Source organism: Xenopus tropicalis, chromosome 1, assembly GCF_000004195.4.
Source record: "Xenopus tropicalis strain Nigerian chromosome 1, UCB_Xtro_10.0, whole genome shotgun sequence".
Classification (NCBI taxonomy): domain Eukaryota; kingdom Metazoa; phylum Chordata; class Amphibia; order Anura; family Pipidae; genus Xenopus; species Xenopus tropicalis.
The window spans coordinates 178,887,767-178,905,546 of record NC_030677.2 but is presented as its reverse complement, the minus strand read 5'-3'; the positions used below and the strand labels follow the sequence as shown (position 1 = coordinate 178,905,546).

Here is a 17,780-nt window from a genome sequence, read left to right as displayed (position 1 = left end):
TATACCTGTATACACACAAAAAGTTTTTAGAATACATTTCAGACTGATTCAAGTACAGTTCTCATATAAAGAGTTAAAAACTGTTATACATGATCTTGCATTAAAATTGCAATTTAGAAATATTTATATCAGAATCATTTATTATACCTTAATGAATCAGTCTGGTAGAGGAGTGGTTAGCTGCAATTCTGTCTGTTTGTGGCTTCCCAGACAGTGGCTAATTGACTAGCTATTTTTCCCCCCTGTATTTGCCATATGAAACATCTGTGCTGTCACCAAGCCTCAACTGTTCTCTTGGGCAGATTGGTGCTATTTTGTATTTGCATGGAGGATGATTTATGGGTTGATGCATCAGATACAACCTTTTCCTTTCCTCTGTTCTGAGGGAGTTTTTTTGTACTTTCTTAGTTTACAGTTCTCCAATTTTTTCATCAGTCTGTATTCTGTTGATAATTTATAGATGCATATTGTCCTCAGTTCTTAATTTTTATATCTGCTGAATAAATGGGGCCCTCACTTAGTGACACATGCACTAAGCTCAAAAATATACACCAGTGCACCTACATTTTTTAATGCCAATGTATGTCTAGAGGCTATTAATGTGAAACTGGTGCTGCAATTGAGCAATGGATTTGCTGGTTGTACTTTCCTTGTGTTTGTAAAAAAAGATATTGCATGCAACTGTTATTGTTAAAAAGTATTTATAAAGTGCCCATATATTCCATAACTTTGATTCCCTAATAATGGCCAATTGAGGAAGTAAAGAAGACACTTCTCATTACCATCTACAAGCAAAAATAGATATGAGATACATGGTGTGGGATTGGCAGGTGAGCACTAGGCAATATATAAAATATAGTAAATCTTGCTCCTAGCAGGTTGCAGCTGCTTACAGTGTATTATGTAGGGATGCTAAACTTAATAACAGTGATCTTCTAAAAAAAAAAAACCCAAAAAAGACTGGAGTTGGTACAGTATCTAGAGCAGTAGGCTATATGTGACATATAATGAGAATATATCATTTTCATGGTATCTTTTGTTAAAAATGTATTTTAGAAATATTCCGAAGGTGAAAGTGACATGATTTAGTCATTGATTTAAGTATGAATAGTAAACAATATGGTAGAGTAATTAACTGTAATAGATTTCTGAGATGTTCTTTGGGTTGGAGTTGGAAAATGGCACCATTTACATCTTAGACAAATTCAATGAAATGTGGTGGTAGGACATGGCTGTCAAGCAGGAAAACTTACATTTGCTGGCAAAGGGAGAAAGCATACAAAGAGAAAAATAAACAAGTTAGGATAAACCTGTGAGGAACCCCAACAGAAAGTTAAGAAAGAAGATGGAACATTATTTTAGGAGGCACTGAAAGAGCAATTAAAATTTGAGGGTTGCAAGGATGTTGTTTGGTGCAGGTTTTTATGTATGAATGTTTGTTACATCATTTTGTTCCATCCAACAATTGTTTTCTTATGGCAACCGCGTCATGAGATATTGGCAGCAGTAAGGGATTGTGCCCAACTCAAGGCTCTGCACATATGTGGTGCCAAGTTCTCATTTTAATTGTATGGTTTTCTCTACATCTCAGAGAACACAAGAATTTTGTTCAGTAATTGTTTAGGAATTTCCAAGTAACACAGCGAGAAGGTCTAAGACTTCCCAAATAGATCTGTATTTGCTGCTTGGTGGGAGGTGTAAAGACATTATTCAAGTAGTTTCATGTCACAAAGGTCATTTTCTATAACTGACTAAAGTTCCTTTTATTGGTACTGCCCTTTGAGATGTTTATCTGATTATTTACAGTCCCATGTTTACATTCCACTGGCATAGAAACGGAGAGTACTGCTGGGAACTCAACCTCCATAAATGACATTCTGACACTCTGGAACCAAATGTAACTAACCTTTGCTTTTTTCTTTTTAGTTAAACCTACCCAATGTAAAAGGCAGGGACCTAAGGGAACCATGTTCACAATGTTTTAACATGAAGTAATTTGTCTATCATGAAATCCACACAGCCTTCTAGTATGCAGCTCTTCTAATTCTACTGACAGCAGGAGGTCTCTGGGAGGCGGGGAGCTATGTTATGCCTCAATGTCAGAAATGTACTTGTTTATATGTAGGTCTTTTATTTCTATGTCATGAAGGATTTTTTAAGAACTCCAACAAAATGTGCCTACACCCAAAGAATTCATTGTGTCAGCAATCTGCCACCACAGCAACATGGCCTGCAGCTTATTGTCTAGTAAGGGGTTCTCTCTGTTTTCTCAGACGCCCAAGCATGTTCTCATATGATTGAAAGACTTTCTAATGCATGGGCAGAAACCCTGTATTTCATAATACAGATATAGGATCTGTTATCTAAAATGCTTAGAACCTGTGTTTTTTTTTATAAAGGGGTCCTTTCATAACAGGGAGGCTCATTTAGCAACATTGCCTGTCTCCTTTGTCTTAAACCGTGGCCCTATGCTGAGGCAACATTGCCTATATGGAAGAGTACTTCCTTTCCTACTTTCCTTGGTGGAGCTGAGCTGCTCTTGCTTCCTACCCTCTCTATCTCACTCTCCTAGAGAGTGCTTTTACAAGAGTAACTATCTAACTGGTCCTCGTTCACGGGGTCCCTGTCCCCGACTTCTCTAGAGTATAGGACGGGTACTCTAGGGCAATAAAGCTTTACTGGGGTCTAGCTCTGATCCCAGGCTCAGTGACCTGTTCCCGAGACACAGAGGCAGCCAAAGAAGAAGCCACACCTCCGTGCTAAACACTATTTGAGTTTGCAAGGGGTGTGATCAGCCCAAATAACCAATAGGTATAAGTGCAAAGGATAAACTAGATACATGGGACTTTGCCCAGTAACAGCAGAAATAAGGAAGTGGTAGGGTTTAAAGCCATAGGGGCAGATTAACCCTATGGGGCACATTTACTAATCCACGAACGTCCGAAAAGCATCCGAATGCGTTTTTTTCGTAATGATCAGTATTTCGCAATTTTTTCGTAAATTGTCGTGACTTTTTCGTAGCCGTTACAACTTTTTCGTAAATTGTCACGACTTTTTTGTAGCGTTACGACTTGCGTGAATTGACGCAACTTTTTCATAGCCATCGCGCCAAGTACGAAAGTTTCGGATTCATTCAAGCTTCAGTATCTCGACTTTCCTTGGGCCAGGTTGGAGCTGCAGAGTGCCATTGAGCCCAATGGGAGACTTTCCTTGGGCCAGGTTGGAGCTGCAGAGTGCCATTGAGCCCTATGGGAGACTTTCCTTGGGGCAGGTTGGAGCTGCAGATTGCCATTGAGCCCTATGGGAGACTTTCCTTGGGCCAGGTTGGAGCTGCAGAGTGCCATTGAGCCCTATGGGAGACTTTCCTTGGGCCAGGTTGGAGCTGCAGAGTGCCATTGAGTCCTATGGGAGGCTTCCAAAATCATGCAAAGTCTGAAAGTTTTGCCCGCCTTTTATGAGAAATAAGGAAGTGGTAGGGTTTAAAGCCATAGGGGCAGATTAACCGTATGGGGCACATTTACTAATCCACGAACGTCCGAAAAGCATCCGAATGTGTTTTTTTCATAATGATCAGTATTTCGCGATTTTTTCGTAAATTGTCGCAACTTTTTCATAGCCGTTACGACTTTTTCGTAAATTGTCACGACTTTTTTGTAGCGTTACAACTTGCGCGAATTGTCGCGACTTTTTCGTAGCCATCGCGCCAAGTACGAAAGTTTCGGATTCATTCAAGCTTCAGTATCTCGACTTTCCCTGGGCCAGGTTGGAGCTGCAGAGTGCCATTGAGCCCTATGGTAGACTTTCCTTGGGCCAGGTTGGAAGCTGCAGAGTGCCATTGAGCCCTATGGGAGGCTTTCCTTGGGCCGGGTTGGAGCTGCAGAGTGCCATTGAGTCCTATGGGAGACTTTCCTTGGGCCAGGTTGGAGCTGCAGAGTGCCATTGAGCCCTATTGGAGACTTTCCTTGGGCCGGGTTGGAGCTGCAGAGTGCCATTGAGCCCTATGGGAGACTTTCCTTGGGACAGGTTGGAGCTGCAGAGTGCCATTGAGCCCTATGGGAGACTTTCCTTGGGCCAGGTTGGAGCTGCAGAGTGCCATTGAGCCCTATGGGAGACTTTCCTTGGGCCGGGTTGGAGCTGCAGAGTGCCATTGAGCCCTATGGGAGACTTTCCTTGGGCCAGGTTGGAGCTGCCGAGTGCCATTGAGTCCTATGGGAGACTTTCCTTGGGCCAGGTTGGAGCTGCAGAGTGCCATTGAGCCCTATGGGAGGCTTTCCTTGGGCCAGGTTGGAGCTGCAGAGTGCCATTGAGCCCTATGGGAGACTTTCCTTGGGCCAGGTTGGAGCTGCCGAGTGCCATTGAGTCCTATGGGAGACTTTCCTTGGGCCAGGTTGGAGCTGCAGAGTGCCATTGAGCCCTATGGGAGGCTTTCCTTGGGCCAGGTTGGAGCTGCAGAGTGCCATTGAGTCCTATGGGAGGCTTCCAAAATCATGCAAAGTCTGAAAGTTTTGCCCGCCTTTTACGAGCGCTCAATACGAAAAAGTCGCGACAATATACGAGCAAATCGTAACGGCTACGAAAAAGTCGCGACAATTCACGCAAGTCGTAACGGCTACAAAAAAGTCGTGACAATTTACGAAAAATCGTAACGGCGACGAAAAAATCGCAAAAAATACGAAAGAGTCGCAAAATGTTCATTTCCAATCTGAATTTTTCCCATTCGGATTCGTGGATTAGTAAATCAGCCCCTATGGGTCCCTTCAATAGGTTTTTTTGAAAAAAACATGAAAACCGCAACTTTTTAGTTTTTTTTGCACAAATGAAAGCATCAAAAAAACCCAAACACCTATAAAACCACAAAGCAAAGAAAGATTAGCCTTAGGCATATTTTTGCACTAAAAAATATGAATCATGAAACACAACCTTTAGTAAATGTGCCTGTTAGTGTACATTTCGTTTAGGCTACTAATGAAAAAAACATTAAAAACTATAGTAGGTCTGTTTTGCTGATAATATGAATTTATGCAGTACACAGTTTTAATATAAGGCCATTGTTAAACCATGTAATGACCATTGTTAAATCTTTGCTAGTGATGAGTGAATCTGTCCCATTTCGCTTTGGCGAAAAATTCACGAAACTGTGAAAAAATGTGCAAAACAGCGAAAAATTTGTGAAACATAGCTATTGTGTGACTATTTTGAAGTGCATGACATTATTTTGAAGCAGGCAACATTTTTTTTTGGCATACGCAACTTTTTTTGATGGGCGTGACTTTTTTTTTGGTGGACGCCGAATTTTCCTGCTGCAATTTTTTTCAGCTGCTTTGTGCAAAAAAATCTGCCAATGGTTGCTATTTAAAGGAACAGTGACACCAGAAAAATGAAAGTGTATCAAAAAAATTAACATATTATGTACCATTTCCCTGCACTGGTAAAAGTTGTGTGTTTGTTTTTGGTGTTAGTGTGGCTACACATATATAAACTATAGTAGTGTTCCTAAAGCTTAACCAGTGCAGGGTAACAGTAAATTATATTTTAATTACTTTAAAACACTTTCATTTTTTGGTGTTACTGTTCCTTTAACACCAGACTGAAGGATGAACGCAATAAAAATCCTCAAATAGACAAGTTTTTGAGTGAACTTCTCATTTTATAGAAGAACAAATGCACCTTTTTTTGCACAGATGAGGGTCTCATAAGCATATGACATAAAATGCGTAGAGGATGTTTTCTTGACTCTTGTTGGAATGTTCACATTTTTACTATGATGCACCAAAGTTTGTGACTTTATATGGATGGATGAAACAATATGTACGTATTAGAATTTTTCATTTGTTTCTTTAATCAGAAAGCATCATTTTTAGTAAACCACCAAGCCCTGTGCAATCATTTATATTCCGAGCATATGGACTACTGGATAAGGGCATATTCAATTACGGATAATATTATTATGAAACGTCTCTTGTTCCAGAAGAGTAATTGCATAGTCTTCAAACATCTATTAGTCTTAGCATTAGAGGTCTTGTAACTGAACACTCTATGTCATGCCTACTAAGGATCATGTTTTCAGTATTAATTACTTGATGTGCACACCAAGGCTAGATAACTTCCAAGTCACTGAGTAAGTATCTTGTACCTCCGTTACCTCCGGTGTCTATAGAATTTTGCTATGGTACATTCATGTAAGTAATTCTTTAGAAAATAATGTCAAGACGCTATGCTGTGTAATTCATTTTCCATTCATTTGTGCTGCTGTTAATACAAAGGTGCTGATGGTATGTTTAAAATTCAGTACCAGCATGGGAATTAGAGTATTACTAAGAAGCTAATGTTGTATATAACTACTACTGAACACTGTCTGTAGCTTGTATTTTGATGTTTTCCTTAATCAGTTATTTTAATGTAAATTCTGGTACAATGTAGAACTAAGATAATGCAAAAAGAGCTGCATTCCTTTGCAACTTAAAAAAGAAAGCTTTCAAACTTTGTATTTTTGTAGAAGTGTTACATTCATTTAGGGGGAAGATAAAATGCAGCAGAAAGTGGGGCATTTCATTCATGTATTAGGAGAATGGCATACAGGGCGTATCTTTACCCTGCCATTGGTATCAGCTATCACTATGCATACCTTGCTTAGCATGCTATATGCCATACATTTAATTGCTGAAGTAGACATATGGGAACCTGTATTTGCCTTTGTATATTATTATTATTATTTATTTATTTATAAAGCGCCAACATATTCCGCAGCGCTGTACAATAAGTGGGTTTCATACATTGGACATACAGAGTAACATATAAAGCAATCAATAACCAATACAAGAGGTGAAGAGGGCCCTGCCCAAAAGAGCTTACGTATACTATTTGCCAATATATCAAGTTCCAATAATTCTGCTAAAATACTGGAACTGGAACTGAATTTTGATACAGTTAGTGAAACTAAGCCCCATGGTTATTTCTCTTTAATGGCACCATAATGGAATATTAGTCTAAAGTCTACATGGATGTTTATTATATTGTGTATTCATTTATTTATCCAATAATATATATAATGCATAAGAGACCATACTATCTTTGCCTGGAAAAGGGATTCAGTGACATTTTTATAGCACAATCAGTTCTGCAATCCATGTGCTGTTATCTAAATGATCCATACTTGTATGTCAGTTGCGGGGGTCAGTTTTTGCACACCATTCTGCCACCATCTTGAATTACAGCTGAGAACTTGTCAGTGGGTGCAAATTTCTATCACCAAATGAGCAAGCGAATAAAGCAAAAGAATTTGGCCATCCAGATGTGACCATATGCATGGTATCCATCCTGTTGGTAATAGATTGCATAATGTGGAGAGATAGCCAATGTATTGTATAGCTATATAAATGGGCACCTGAAAGCTGCCAAACTTTTTATTATTTAAGAAATCCCGCTCAGGGAAACATACCTCAACTAATAAACCTGGAGCAATCATAAATCTGCCCCTTAGTCTATCCATAGCCTTGTTTTGTTACACACTGTCCAATTATTTTTTGTTTGTTTTAACAGGGATGCCCTCTGTTTCTATTTTTGCTATTTTTGAGTTAGGATTTTTTATCACAGTTATCTCAGCGGAAACACAAGTGCAATTTACTGGGCAAACAGTTTTTTTTGTAAATGAAACAAGTACAACCGTCATACGTCTTGTTATACAAAGAATAGGAGTGCCTGCCAACATCACCGCAATTGTGCAGGTAAGTGAATCTGCTGAAGCGACTGTACTATACTTTTTATTTATATAGTTCTACTAATGTTCACAGTGCTGTACGGCAGAACAATACATTAATAGAACAAACAGGGGTAATTACAATAATAAATACAAATAAATACAAAGTGCAGTTGGATTCCACAAGTACCAAAGGTGGGAAACAGCAGTAGTCGTGGGGGGTGCAACCAAGCAGACTCAGACAGACACATATAGAGACACTAATTGCTATTTTAACATTAGAGCTGAAACTGATAATTATCATTACCTTAGAGATGACTGTAAAATGTAACTTCCAAACAACAGATATTTGCGTGTTGTGCTTTTATTGCTGATTGATTGGGTTCCAAGGAATACTAGATAGAGGCAAACTTTGCCCATATTTGTGCATAGCCTTCTGTGTGGTTTCTGGGAAAATTTGAACAATGTTCTCTGTAACCCATAGCGACATTGAGACTATAGCCCTTACTGTTCAACTGAAGCTGGAATTAAAAAACATACATTTGATTGTTTGCTGTGGAACAAATTGGCAAAGGCCAGTATTTCTCATATGTGTGCAGAATCCTTTAAGGCCAATTCAAAGAAAACTATACCTTTAGAATGCAGACTTAACAGATTTATAGCATATTAAATGGCCTATTAAGTTTATTTCATATTAAGCTGCCAATTAAATAATCTTACCAATCTTAAACATATTTATCAGCAAATATTGCCCTTTTATATCATTTCCCTTGAGCCACCATTTAGTGATGGGCTGTGTGCTCCCTCAGATATCAACTGATCTGTAACAGGAAAAAGTATGGAAGTAAAAGACAGAACTTTGCCCAATCATTGGCTGATGAGACCTAACATGTATGTGTGCCTTGGCTTGTTTGTGTGCAATGTGAATCGTAGGATCCCAGGAGGCGGCCCTTAATTCTCAAAATTCTTAAATTTGTATTTAGGATTGCTCAATACAACATACTACAGGTATCAGACCCCTTATCCGGAAACCCATTATACAGACTTCATAAAAGGATTTCCTTTTTCTCTATAATAATAAAACAGTACCTTGTACTTGATCCCAACTAAGATGGAATTAATCCTTATTAGAGCCAAAACAATCCTATTGGATTTAATTACTGTTTCAATATTTTTTTTAGTAGACTTAAGGTAGGAGATCCAAATTATGAAAAGATCCCTTATCCAGAAAACCCCAGGTCCCGAGCATTCTGGATAATAGGTCCCATACCTGTACTAGAAAAGTATATTTTTATGAAAATGTAGAAACTCAACAGTGCCTTTTGTTTATAGTTAAAAAATATGGTATCTGATACAAATAACAGATACTTTATTCTTCTTATTCCAGCTGGAAGGTGAAAATACAGGTGACTTTGTGGAAAGTGTCACTGCTGCTTTTATACCTGAGAGAGAATCTAACCGTACTGTCTACATATCTGTATGCGATGATGATATCCCTGAGGAGGATGAAACTTTTAAGTTTCTCTTAATATTACAGGTAAATGTAACAATTCCCAATTCTTCAAATAAGCATGAATTGCCTAAAATGCATATGCTATAAGCTATAGACACAGTGAAACACTGTTTAACTGCTTGTAGTCTTTAATATGAAATCTTTGTTCTTCATTTTCAGCATTCTTCATTGGACGCAAAACTTGGATTAGCACGAGTGGCAACAGTGACTATATTATCAAATGACAATGCCTTCGGAGTCATCTCTTTTAATATGGTATGGAGTGAGTTCACTTTGATTCCACATGATTTGCAATGCATTTTCCAGTGTCCACGAAATGGAAAGAAGGCATTACATTTAAGTATGAAAATATACAGCTTATTTAAAGCATAAACTTACAATGCAGCGTCTTGAGTACGGAAATATTTGATTTCTTTCTTCCACAATTGTTAGATATAAATGAGGACATTTATAAAGAGGCAGATTCAGCATTGATTCCATTTTTATGTGCTATTGGAAACAATTATTTTATTGATGTATCCTAATAAGAGTACCTTCCCAGTTGCAGATGAGCAGGCACGAGCTGCACAGTAGTGACAACCCCCTCCCTGCACACAGCAGTAATGAAACTGACGAAATGAAATCACATTTTTAAATGTCACTGTACAAAGATAGTATAGTTTGTCTTTCAACGTGTATATCATCATTACAACTGATATTTTACATATTCTGCTTGTTATTTATTTGAGTAGAACTACTGTGAAAGAATGTGACAGAATCAGTGGGCAGCTTGATTCCTTGCTTTGTGGGGTCTCTCTCGTTCCATAGCTCTTTACACTTCTTTTCACTGTCAGATCTGTTACCAGTATTATTTTTTGTCTCCTAGGCTCCTTTCATCGCTGTTAATGAGCCACGGGATAGAAACCTATCAGTGCCTCTTAGACTAATTAGGGAAAAAGGAACGTATGGAACCGTGACTGTGACTTTTGAGGTGAGTCTCCAACAGTGAACCAAAAGATGTGCCAAGTCAGCTTAAAAATGAATGCTTCAGTCATTAGTTATTCTTGGCTAAAACTTTTATTTGTAGAGGCTCTGTCCACAAATCATAACTTAAGATCCCATTAAAGAAATGGTCACCTTAAAATTAAATTCCAAGGGATCATTTAGAATCATTAAGATGCCACACATAAAGTATCTGAACCAGTTGCAATCATAGGCCAATTTACTGGACAATGAGGCACAAAGGTGGAAGGGAGCCCTGTACTTGAGTAGGCAGTAGGTACAGGCCTCCCATTTGTGTGTTAGGTAAATAGCCACTTAGGGGCTGATTCATCAAAGTACGAGTTCGAATCCTAAAATGGGTAAAATTCTGATTAGAAACGATAATTTCTGATGATCGCAAATATCACGAAAATGCTTATGAAAAAATCGTATTAGTTATGATAATATTGTATTGGCGAACCGAAATTCACAAAATTTTTGTATCCAAGCGATGGCGGGAAAACCTTTCTGACTTTGATCCTTCTGTGCATGATTTTGGAAACCTCCCATAGGACTCAATGGCACTCTGCAGCTCCAACCTGGCCCAAGGAAAGCCTCCCATAGGGCTCAATGGCACTCTGCAGCTCCAACCTGGCCCAAGGAAAGTCTCCCATAGGGCTCAATGGCACTCTGCAGCTCCAACCTGGCCCAAGGAAAGTCTCCCATAGGGCTCAATGGCACTCTGCAGCTCCAACCTGGCCCAAGGAAAGTCTCCCATAGGGCTCAATGGCACTCTGCAGCTCCAACCTGGCCCAAGGAAAGTCTCCCATAGGGCTCAATGGCACTCTGCAGCTCCAACCTGGCCCAAGGAAAGTCTCCCATAGGGCTCAATGGCACTCTGCAGCTCCAACCTGGCCCAAGGAAAGTCTCCCATAGGGCTCAATGGCACTCTGCAGCTCCAACCCGGCCCAAGGAAAGTCTCCCATAGGGCTCAATGGCACTCTGCAGCTCCAACCTGGCCCAAGGAAAGTCTCCCATAGGGCTCAATGGCACTCTGCAGCTCCAACCCGGCCCAAGGAAAGTCTCCCATAGGGCTCAATGGCACTATGCAGCTCCAACCTGGCCCAAGGAAAGTCACGATACCGAAGCTTGAATGAATCCGAAACTTTCATACTTGGCGTGACAAATAAGATTTTGTAGCAGAAATTGTCGCAATTTTTTTGCAAAGTACGAAAAAGTTGCACAAATTAACGAAAAAGTCGCAAAAAAATAAACACAGTACGAAAACATAGAAAAAAAACGTTTAGTTAGTGTATGGGTCTGATTTACTAATCCACGAATCCGAATCCCGAATGGGAAAAAATCGGATTGGAAACGAACATTTTGCGAGTTTTTCGTATTTTTGCGATTTTTTCATCACCGTCGCGACTTTTTCGTAGCCGTTACGACTTGCGCGAATTGTCGCAACTTTTTCATAGCCACTATGACTTTCATGAATTGTCGCGACTTTTGCATAGCCATTATGACTTTCGTGAATTGTCGCAACTTTTGCATAGCCATTACGACTTTCGCGAATTGTCGCGACTTTTATGTATTGAGCGTTTGAAAAATTTGCGACAATTCGCGAAAAAGTCGCAAAATACAGATCATTGCGAAAAAAACACATTCGGACGCTTTTCGGACGTTCGTGGATTAGTAAATGTGCCTTAGTGTTGCACCAGTTAAATCACATGTACTTAAAGGATGTAAACTTTTCCTAACCATGTACTGCCATTAAAATACGCTAATTTTCAAGCCATATTCAATACATACAAAATTATTGTCTGGTAGTAAATCATTCATGACTCATTATTCATCCTCTGTTGGGAAATAATGATCTTTTCCCCAGGCTAAGCTGGGCGAAAGTATTGCTAATGTTTCATGACAACTGTGGATATGGAAAGATATGTTTGTTTTGTGCCTTTCCTATGTAGATAGATGGAGGACCAAATTCACCAGAAGAAGATCTGCTGCCAAGTAAAGGGAATATTACATTTTCTACCGGCACCTCCCTCCTGGTTTACAATTTAACAGTATTAGATGATCAGGTAAGTAACTTTTTTCTTTTAGACAATGTTTACAATGTACGTATTCACAACCCTCTTATCGCTGGAAAGAATAGTATTTGCATATTCACCCCCAAGCATCTGCTGGACAAATAAACACAGTGAGATGGGTAGCAGAGTGTCGAAGCACAGTGCCATTTTTGACATATTGGCAGACATTGTACCACTGCCATATGCAAGAATTATTCCTTTAGAGGGGGCTGAAACCACCGAAAAGGGGCCAGGAGCCATATGATAAATTATTGTGGGATTTGTGGTGCTTGTAAGTTTGCTCTATAAATTATTCTGCTAAGTGCACCTTGAATGCCAGGTAAAGGCCATCTGTTACCCAGACATTAAAAGCTGTGTAATAAAAGTCAAAAGACATGAAACCCAAATTTGTTTTTTAGATATGAACATCCATGCCTGTTATAAAGGTATTTTGTAAAGTTGTCAATCAATTATTGCCTGCCCCACCTTTATGCCTTTAACATAGAGACTGGGCAGGCAATTACTTTCACTTTCCATTAAGCACTTTCTAGATGTCACTGTACTCCTCGTATGGCACCCCTTTACCATGTATAATTGTGTAGCATTGGCATAGGCATCAGGTCCCCCATTTGGGGTTTAAACGAGATAATGCAAAAACATAATGCAAAAAGTTCACAAAATGGCACCTGCCTGCTTGCTGTGATTGTGAAGTCCAAGACTGAAGGGAACAAGTTTATATAATTTTTATAGTTTAAGTAAAGTTTAAGGTTTATTTGGGGTGAACCCTTGTTTAATATCACAGATTTTCAATTAACCATAGCATGATTTAAAAATGCGTTCATGTTTTTATAACCTTCTTATGAGTTAGGAGGGGCCCTGCCCAAGTTTTGGGTCAAAAGAAAACCCTTAAGTTAAAAAGTGTAACGCAGCTGCTTTATGGCCTACATTGGGTTTCTTGGTTCTTTTCACCATACCACTGTGATGCCCAGATTAACACTGCTTCAAATTAGGCCTAATGTTAGTCTCTACTTTCTAATAATCCTTTGAATGTTTACGCTAGCCATGTTTAAAAAAACAGTATTATGATTTAAGAAAGCAGTTTTATTAAACAGTCATGTTTCCTATGAAATTATTTGACACATAAATGCATTTGTATGAATTCTAAAAATTATTACTGTTCTGTTCTTCTAGATACCTGAAAATGATGAAAACTTTACATTGATACTGACAAATGTATTTGGAGGCGCAGAGATCAATTCATCAAGAAGCAAAGTGCAGATTATGATTAGAAAAAATGATAGTCCTGTGCGTTTCAGTCAGAGCTCGTACATGGTGCCAGAAACAGCACATGTGATTGTTATTCCAGTGATTCGAGGAAAGGATCTTACCGACACTGCAGTTGGCTCTGATGATGTGGATGTCTCTATCAAGTACAAAATCGTGACAAAAAACACCACTGCTAGTGCACAACTTGGCAAGGATTTTTCCGATCTTCAGCCAAACAATACCATTATCTTTCCTCCAAAGGCCTTTGAATACTCTTTAAAGTTTCAAATAATTGATGATACTATTCCAGAGATTGCAGAATCCTTCCAGATCCTATTGATGGGGGATACACTACAAGGCGATGCTGTGTTATTGTTTCCAGATGTCGTTACTGTAACTATTGAACCTAATGATAAACCCTATGGTGTTTTATCAATCAATAGTGCACTTTATGCACAACCGGTCATCATTGATGAAGATCAAATATCAAGGTAAGATCTAGAAAAAATGTAGTTAGACAGTGGCCATGGTGAATTTTAATGTTTCCTCCTGGGAGTGAAATTGTTTATGGGCAATGGCAAAAAAGGAGATCAGTCGTCTGCGATAAATATACTCTATTGTGGACAACTGATCTCCTGCAAATCTTTTTGGATAGGCAATAATGTAATGTAAGTTGCCAGCAGGAAAACATATGCATTGCTTTGGCTTTGCAAACTTGCTCGAAGTTGTCAGTAAAGGAAACTTTGGCTTACTTTGGGAAGTAGCCGTGCCACATATGTTTTCCCACTTTTCATTTGCATTTTAACCGGTAGAAAGGAAACAAGGGGCATTTTGTCATGATAACCGAAATTTATAGTTGGCGACAAAACCCTATACTATATGACAGGATGTTAGATATTCTACATTTTGTGAAGTGGGGTTTGGTGAACAGAGTAATACTGGATACATTTTGGGTGGTAGCACTTGGAAGTAGCAAAAATTTATCAAAGCAAGTAGCTCAACTGAGCACAAAAATCAGCTTGAGAAAATGCAGCAAAATGGGAGCATAAATGATCTAAAGAAGAGAAGCATTAATTCTTAATTCTAGCAATAGTTAAATGGGTCTGGAAAAAAACAGAAAACAATAACATAAACATCTAACTGGGAAGGACTGGCCACACAAAGAATTTTTACAAAGAAGAAATGCTGTTTGAGGATTAGACACACCTTCCATAGGACTTTACTCTTTAAAGTGGTTGTATGTGGTTTGTGCACAGTTCATACATTTATTGTTACAAAAATGTTTTTCCAATGTTATAATGCAAATTATTAACTAATATGAGAAAATAACATGATTTTAACATAATGAAATTAACTAAGTTGTTACCCCACCACCTCTCGTTGATTATTAGGTATGAAGGAATTTCTATAGTGAGAAATGGAGGGACCCATGGACATGTGTCTGTGAACTGGACTATACAGAGAAATAGCAGTGATCCCTCTCTTGTGACTGCAGGCATATTGCCAAGTTCAGGAGTGCTTCAATTTACTCAGGATCAAATGATGGTTTCTCTTCCTCTAACAATCATAAGCGATGATTTTCCAGAAGAGGCTGAAGCATATATTCTACGGTTACTGACTAATACTGTGCAGGGAGGTGCTGAAGTGGGATCCCCAACAGAGGTATTTTTAAAGCTGTATTAAGCCTGTACATTTTCCATAGGCTTATATACATCAATATATATCTAGCAGTTACTCTTGTGTTAAATAGGTGTGGAAAAGTTTGCACATATATATATATAAAAAATATTATTATTATTATTGTACCTGACATGTTTCTTTTCTTTATGCCTGTTTATGGGATCTGTCAGAGTCTTCCATATATTCTTTGGGGGGCAAGGTTACAGGGCGGAACTAGGGGTAGGCAGAAGAGCCAGCGTGAACTACGCATGCGCGCCAAAGCGCAATAGCGCAGGTGCGGGGGTGCGGTGGCCGACTGGGTTGCCTAGAGCGCCCGGTCGGCTTGGCCCGCCCCTGCAAGATTATTAAAAGTATATAATAAAAGACAAAGTTTTGCCAGGTGCATTAACCTGTAGCAACCAATAAGATTGTTGTTGAACAGTAAATACTACCTGCTGATTGGTTCCTTTAGATCCTTTAAGACCCTTAGCATATGTTGCATTTTTTGTTATAACCCCCTAATAGTGTGAGCCCCATGTTATTTTTGGGTATAGCATGGCGTTTGATAACTGGATTTTAAAAGGCTATGGGAGGTCATAAGGCAAGCTGTGACCATTAAGCCTGATATTAATATAGTTCTGGACAATACTGAAACTTCAAGTGACTTTTATTTTGTATTCTTATAGAGATCCTTTAAAATAGTAAAAATGAAAGTAACATAACACTCTAATAAAATATCTCTTTCCATTACAGCTTATATTTTTCATCCAAGACAGCGATGATGTATATGGTTTAATTCAATTTCATGCCATAGAAGACCAGAAAATTGAAATCAGTCATGAAGGACGATTTTTGACTTTGAAATTTGCCAGGCAACATGGAACCAGAGGAGTTGTAAAACTGATTTATAGTGCCCTCTACATACCTGCTGGACCTGTGGATCCTTGGAGGGCTAAAGATGGAGTTCTCAACGCTTCAGCACAAAATAGTGTTACTTTTGCAGAAGGAGTGTCTTTAATCACAGTAAATTTACCAATACGCAATGATGCATTTCTTCAAAATGGGGCTAATTTCCTTGTTCAGGTATTGTCGCTCTACTAAAAATATTTTTACCTTATACACAATATAACCTGGTTGAAGATGTTTAAACCATTAAGTCTATGCCTATATTGATGCTATATACAGTAAATAAATCCCCAATATTTCTGCACAAAGATTTATTATAAATGTCTGTTGTAAAATCTCCTACCAAAAGGGCCTGAGACTTGGAGGCGTGTTATTTATTTCTTATATGAAGGAACACTCCTACCTGCTTAGTTTCTGATTCATTTTGATGCTGTGTAGTTACAATCTAAGTGCAATCTCCAAATGAAATTATTTCAAACAATGTGGTTCTTTAAACGAAAATGTCTAGATATATTCAGTCTGTGAAAAAAGCTTCACGTTTGTATAAGTACACAGTGGCATTCTTCTGGGTTCATGAGATGGGTCTTGTAGTAGGTGACTCTCTGGCTGTTTTCCCAGAAGGGCCTTACTTTTGCTTTGAACAAAACGGTGACCTTCAGCTTATATTAAAAACCTTTTCTCCTTTTTCCACAAAACCTTGTTTCCTGGACAAATAAGCCAAAAGATCAGCATAAAGAAAGAAGAACTTAGCCAGAGTGTTAACAAGTAAAGCCCAGACTTTTGTTGTACTACAAGCATTTGAACAAGAGCATTGGACAAACTTCCAATATATTTGTACATGGGGTACAAAAAAGAACATAGTATGTTTGGAAGGAATTTGGACAGTAGAGTCACTATTCATTCCCTAAGCTTATTATTTTAGTTCTCAAATGCTCCATTGATAAAGAAATTCTTGAAAAGCTGAATTGAAGACTATTAACATTATGTTTACTAAGCTGTGCCAAGCCTGGCTTGTTTTTTTTTTTTTTTATCACAGCTTCAGGAGACAGATTTGTGTCTCTAATTGTTTTTAAATTTGCCTGTGAAACATAATGGCAAGGTTCACCTAAGATAAATTCTATATAAAATCAAATGGTGTGCTCATTTGAAAAAGTGTGCATGACAAAGTTACCTTGAAAGTTACACCAAAATTTTACACGACAAAGGACTTGGGAAGAATAATAAGAAAGACACATAAATGCTGATGCTGTTATTTTATATGGAGCTACTGCTGCCATGAATACAGAAGCCTGCATCTATCTATGCAACACAAGCAGATCACATGTACAAATCTCACCAGAGGTCACCCCTTTAGATTAGAGGAACGGAGCTTCCATTAGAAGCAGCGTAGGTGGTTTTTCACAATGAGGGCAGTGAGGTTGTGGAATGCCCTTCCTAGTGATGTGGTAATGGCAGATTCTGTTAATGCCTTTAAGAGGGGCCTGGATGAGTTCTTGATCAATCAGAATATCCAAGGCTATTGTGATACTAATATCTACAGTTAGTACTAGTGGTTGTATTTATAGTTTATGTATGTGAGTGTATAGATTGGGAGGTGTGGGTTAGGTGTGCTGAGTTTACTTGGATGGGTTGAACTTGATGGACACTGGTCTTTTTTCAACCCTATGTAACTATGTAACTAACTATGTAACTATATAAATGCTGA

At 38.6% G+C, this 17,780-nt stretch overlaps 1 protein-coding gene across 1 annotated transcript in view; it reads left to right on the top strand.

Moving 5' to 3' along the window:
* adgrv1 (adhesion G protein-coupled receptor V1) overlaps nt 1-17,780 on the top strand; it is a 198,323-nt gene that overhangs the window by 13,236 nt on the left and 167,307 nt on the right. Inside the window, exons 2-9 of the mRNA XM_031893453.1 lie at nt 7,540-7,724; nt 9,084-9,233; nt 9,369-9,464; nt 10,075-10,179; nt 12,143-12,256; nt 13,436-14,001; nt 14,902-15,172; nt 15,923-16,252. Of these exons, the coding sequence (XP_031749313.1) occupies nt 7,542-7,724; nt 9,084-9,233; nt 9,369-9,464; nt 10,075-10,179; nt 12,143-12,256; nt 13,436-14,001; nt 14,902-15,172; nt 15,923-16,252 (1,815 nt within the window). The 5' untranslated portion in view covers nt 7,540-7,541. The remainder of the gene's footprint in view (nt 1-7,539; nt 7,725-9,083; nt 9,234-9,368; nt 9,465-10,074; nt 10,180-12,142; nt 12,257-13,435; nt 14,002-14,901; nt 15,173-15,922; nt 16,253-17,780) is intronic.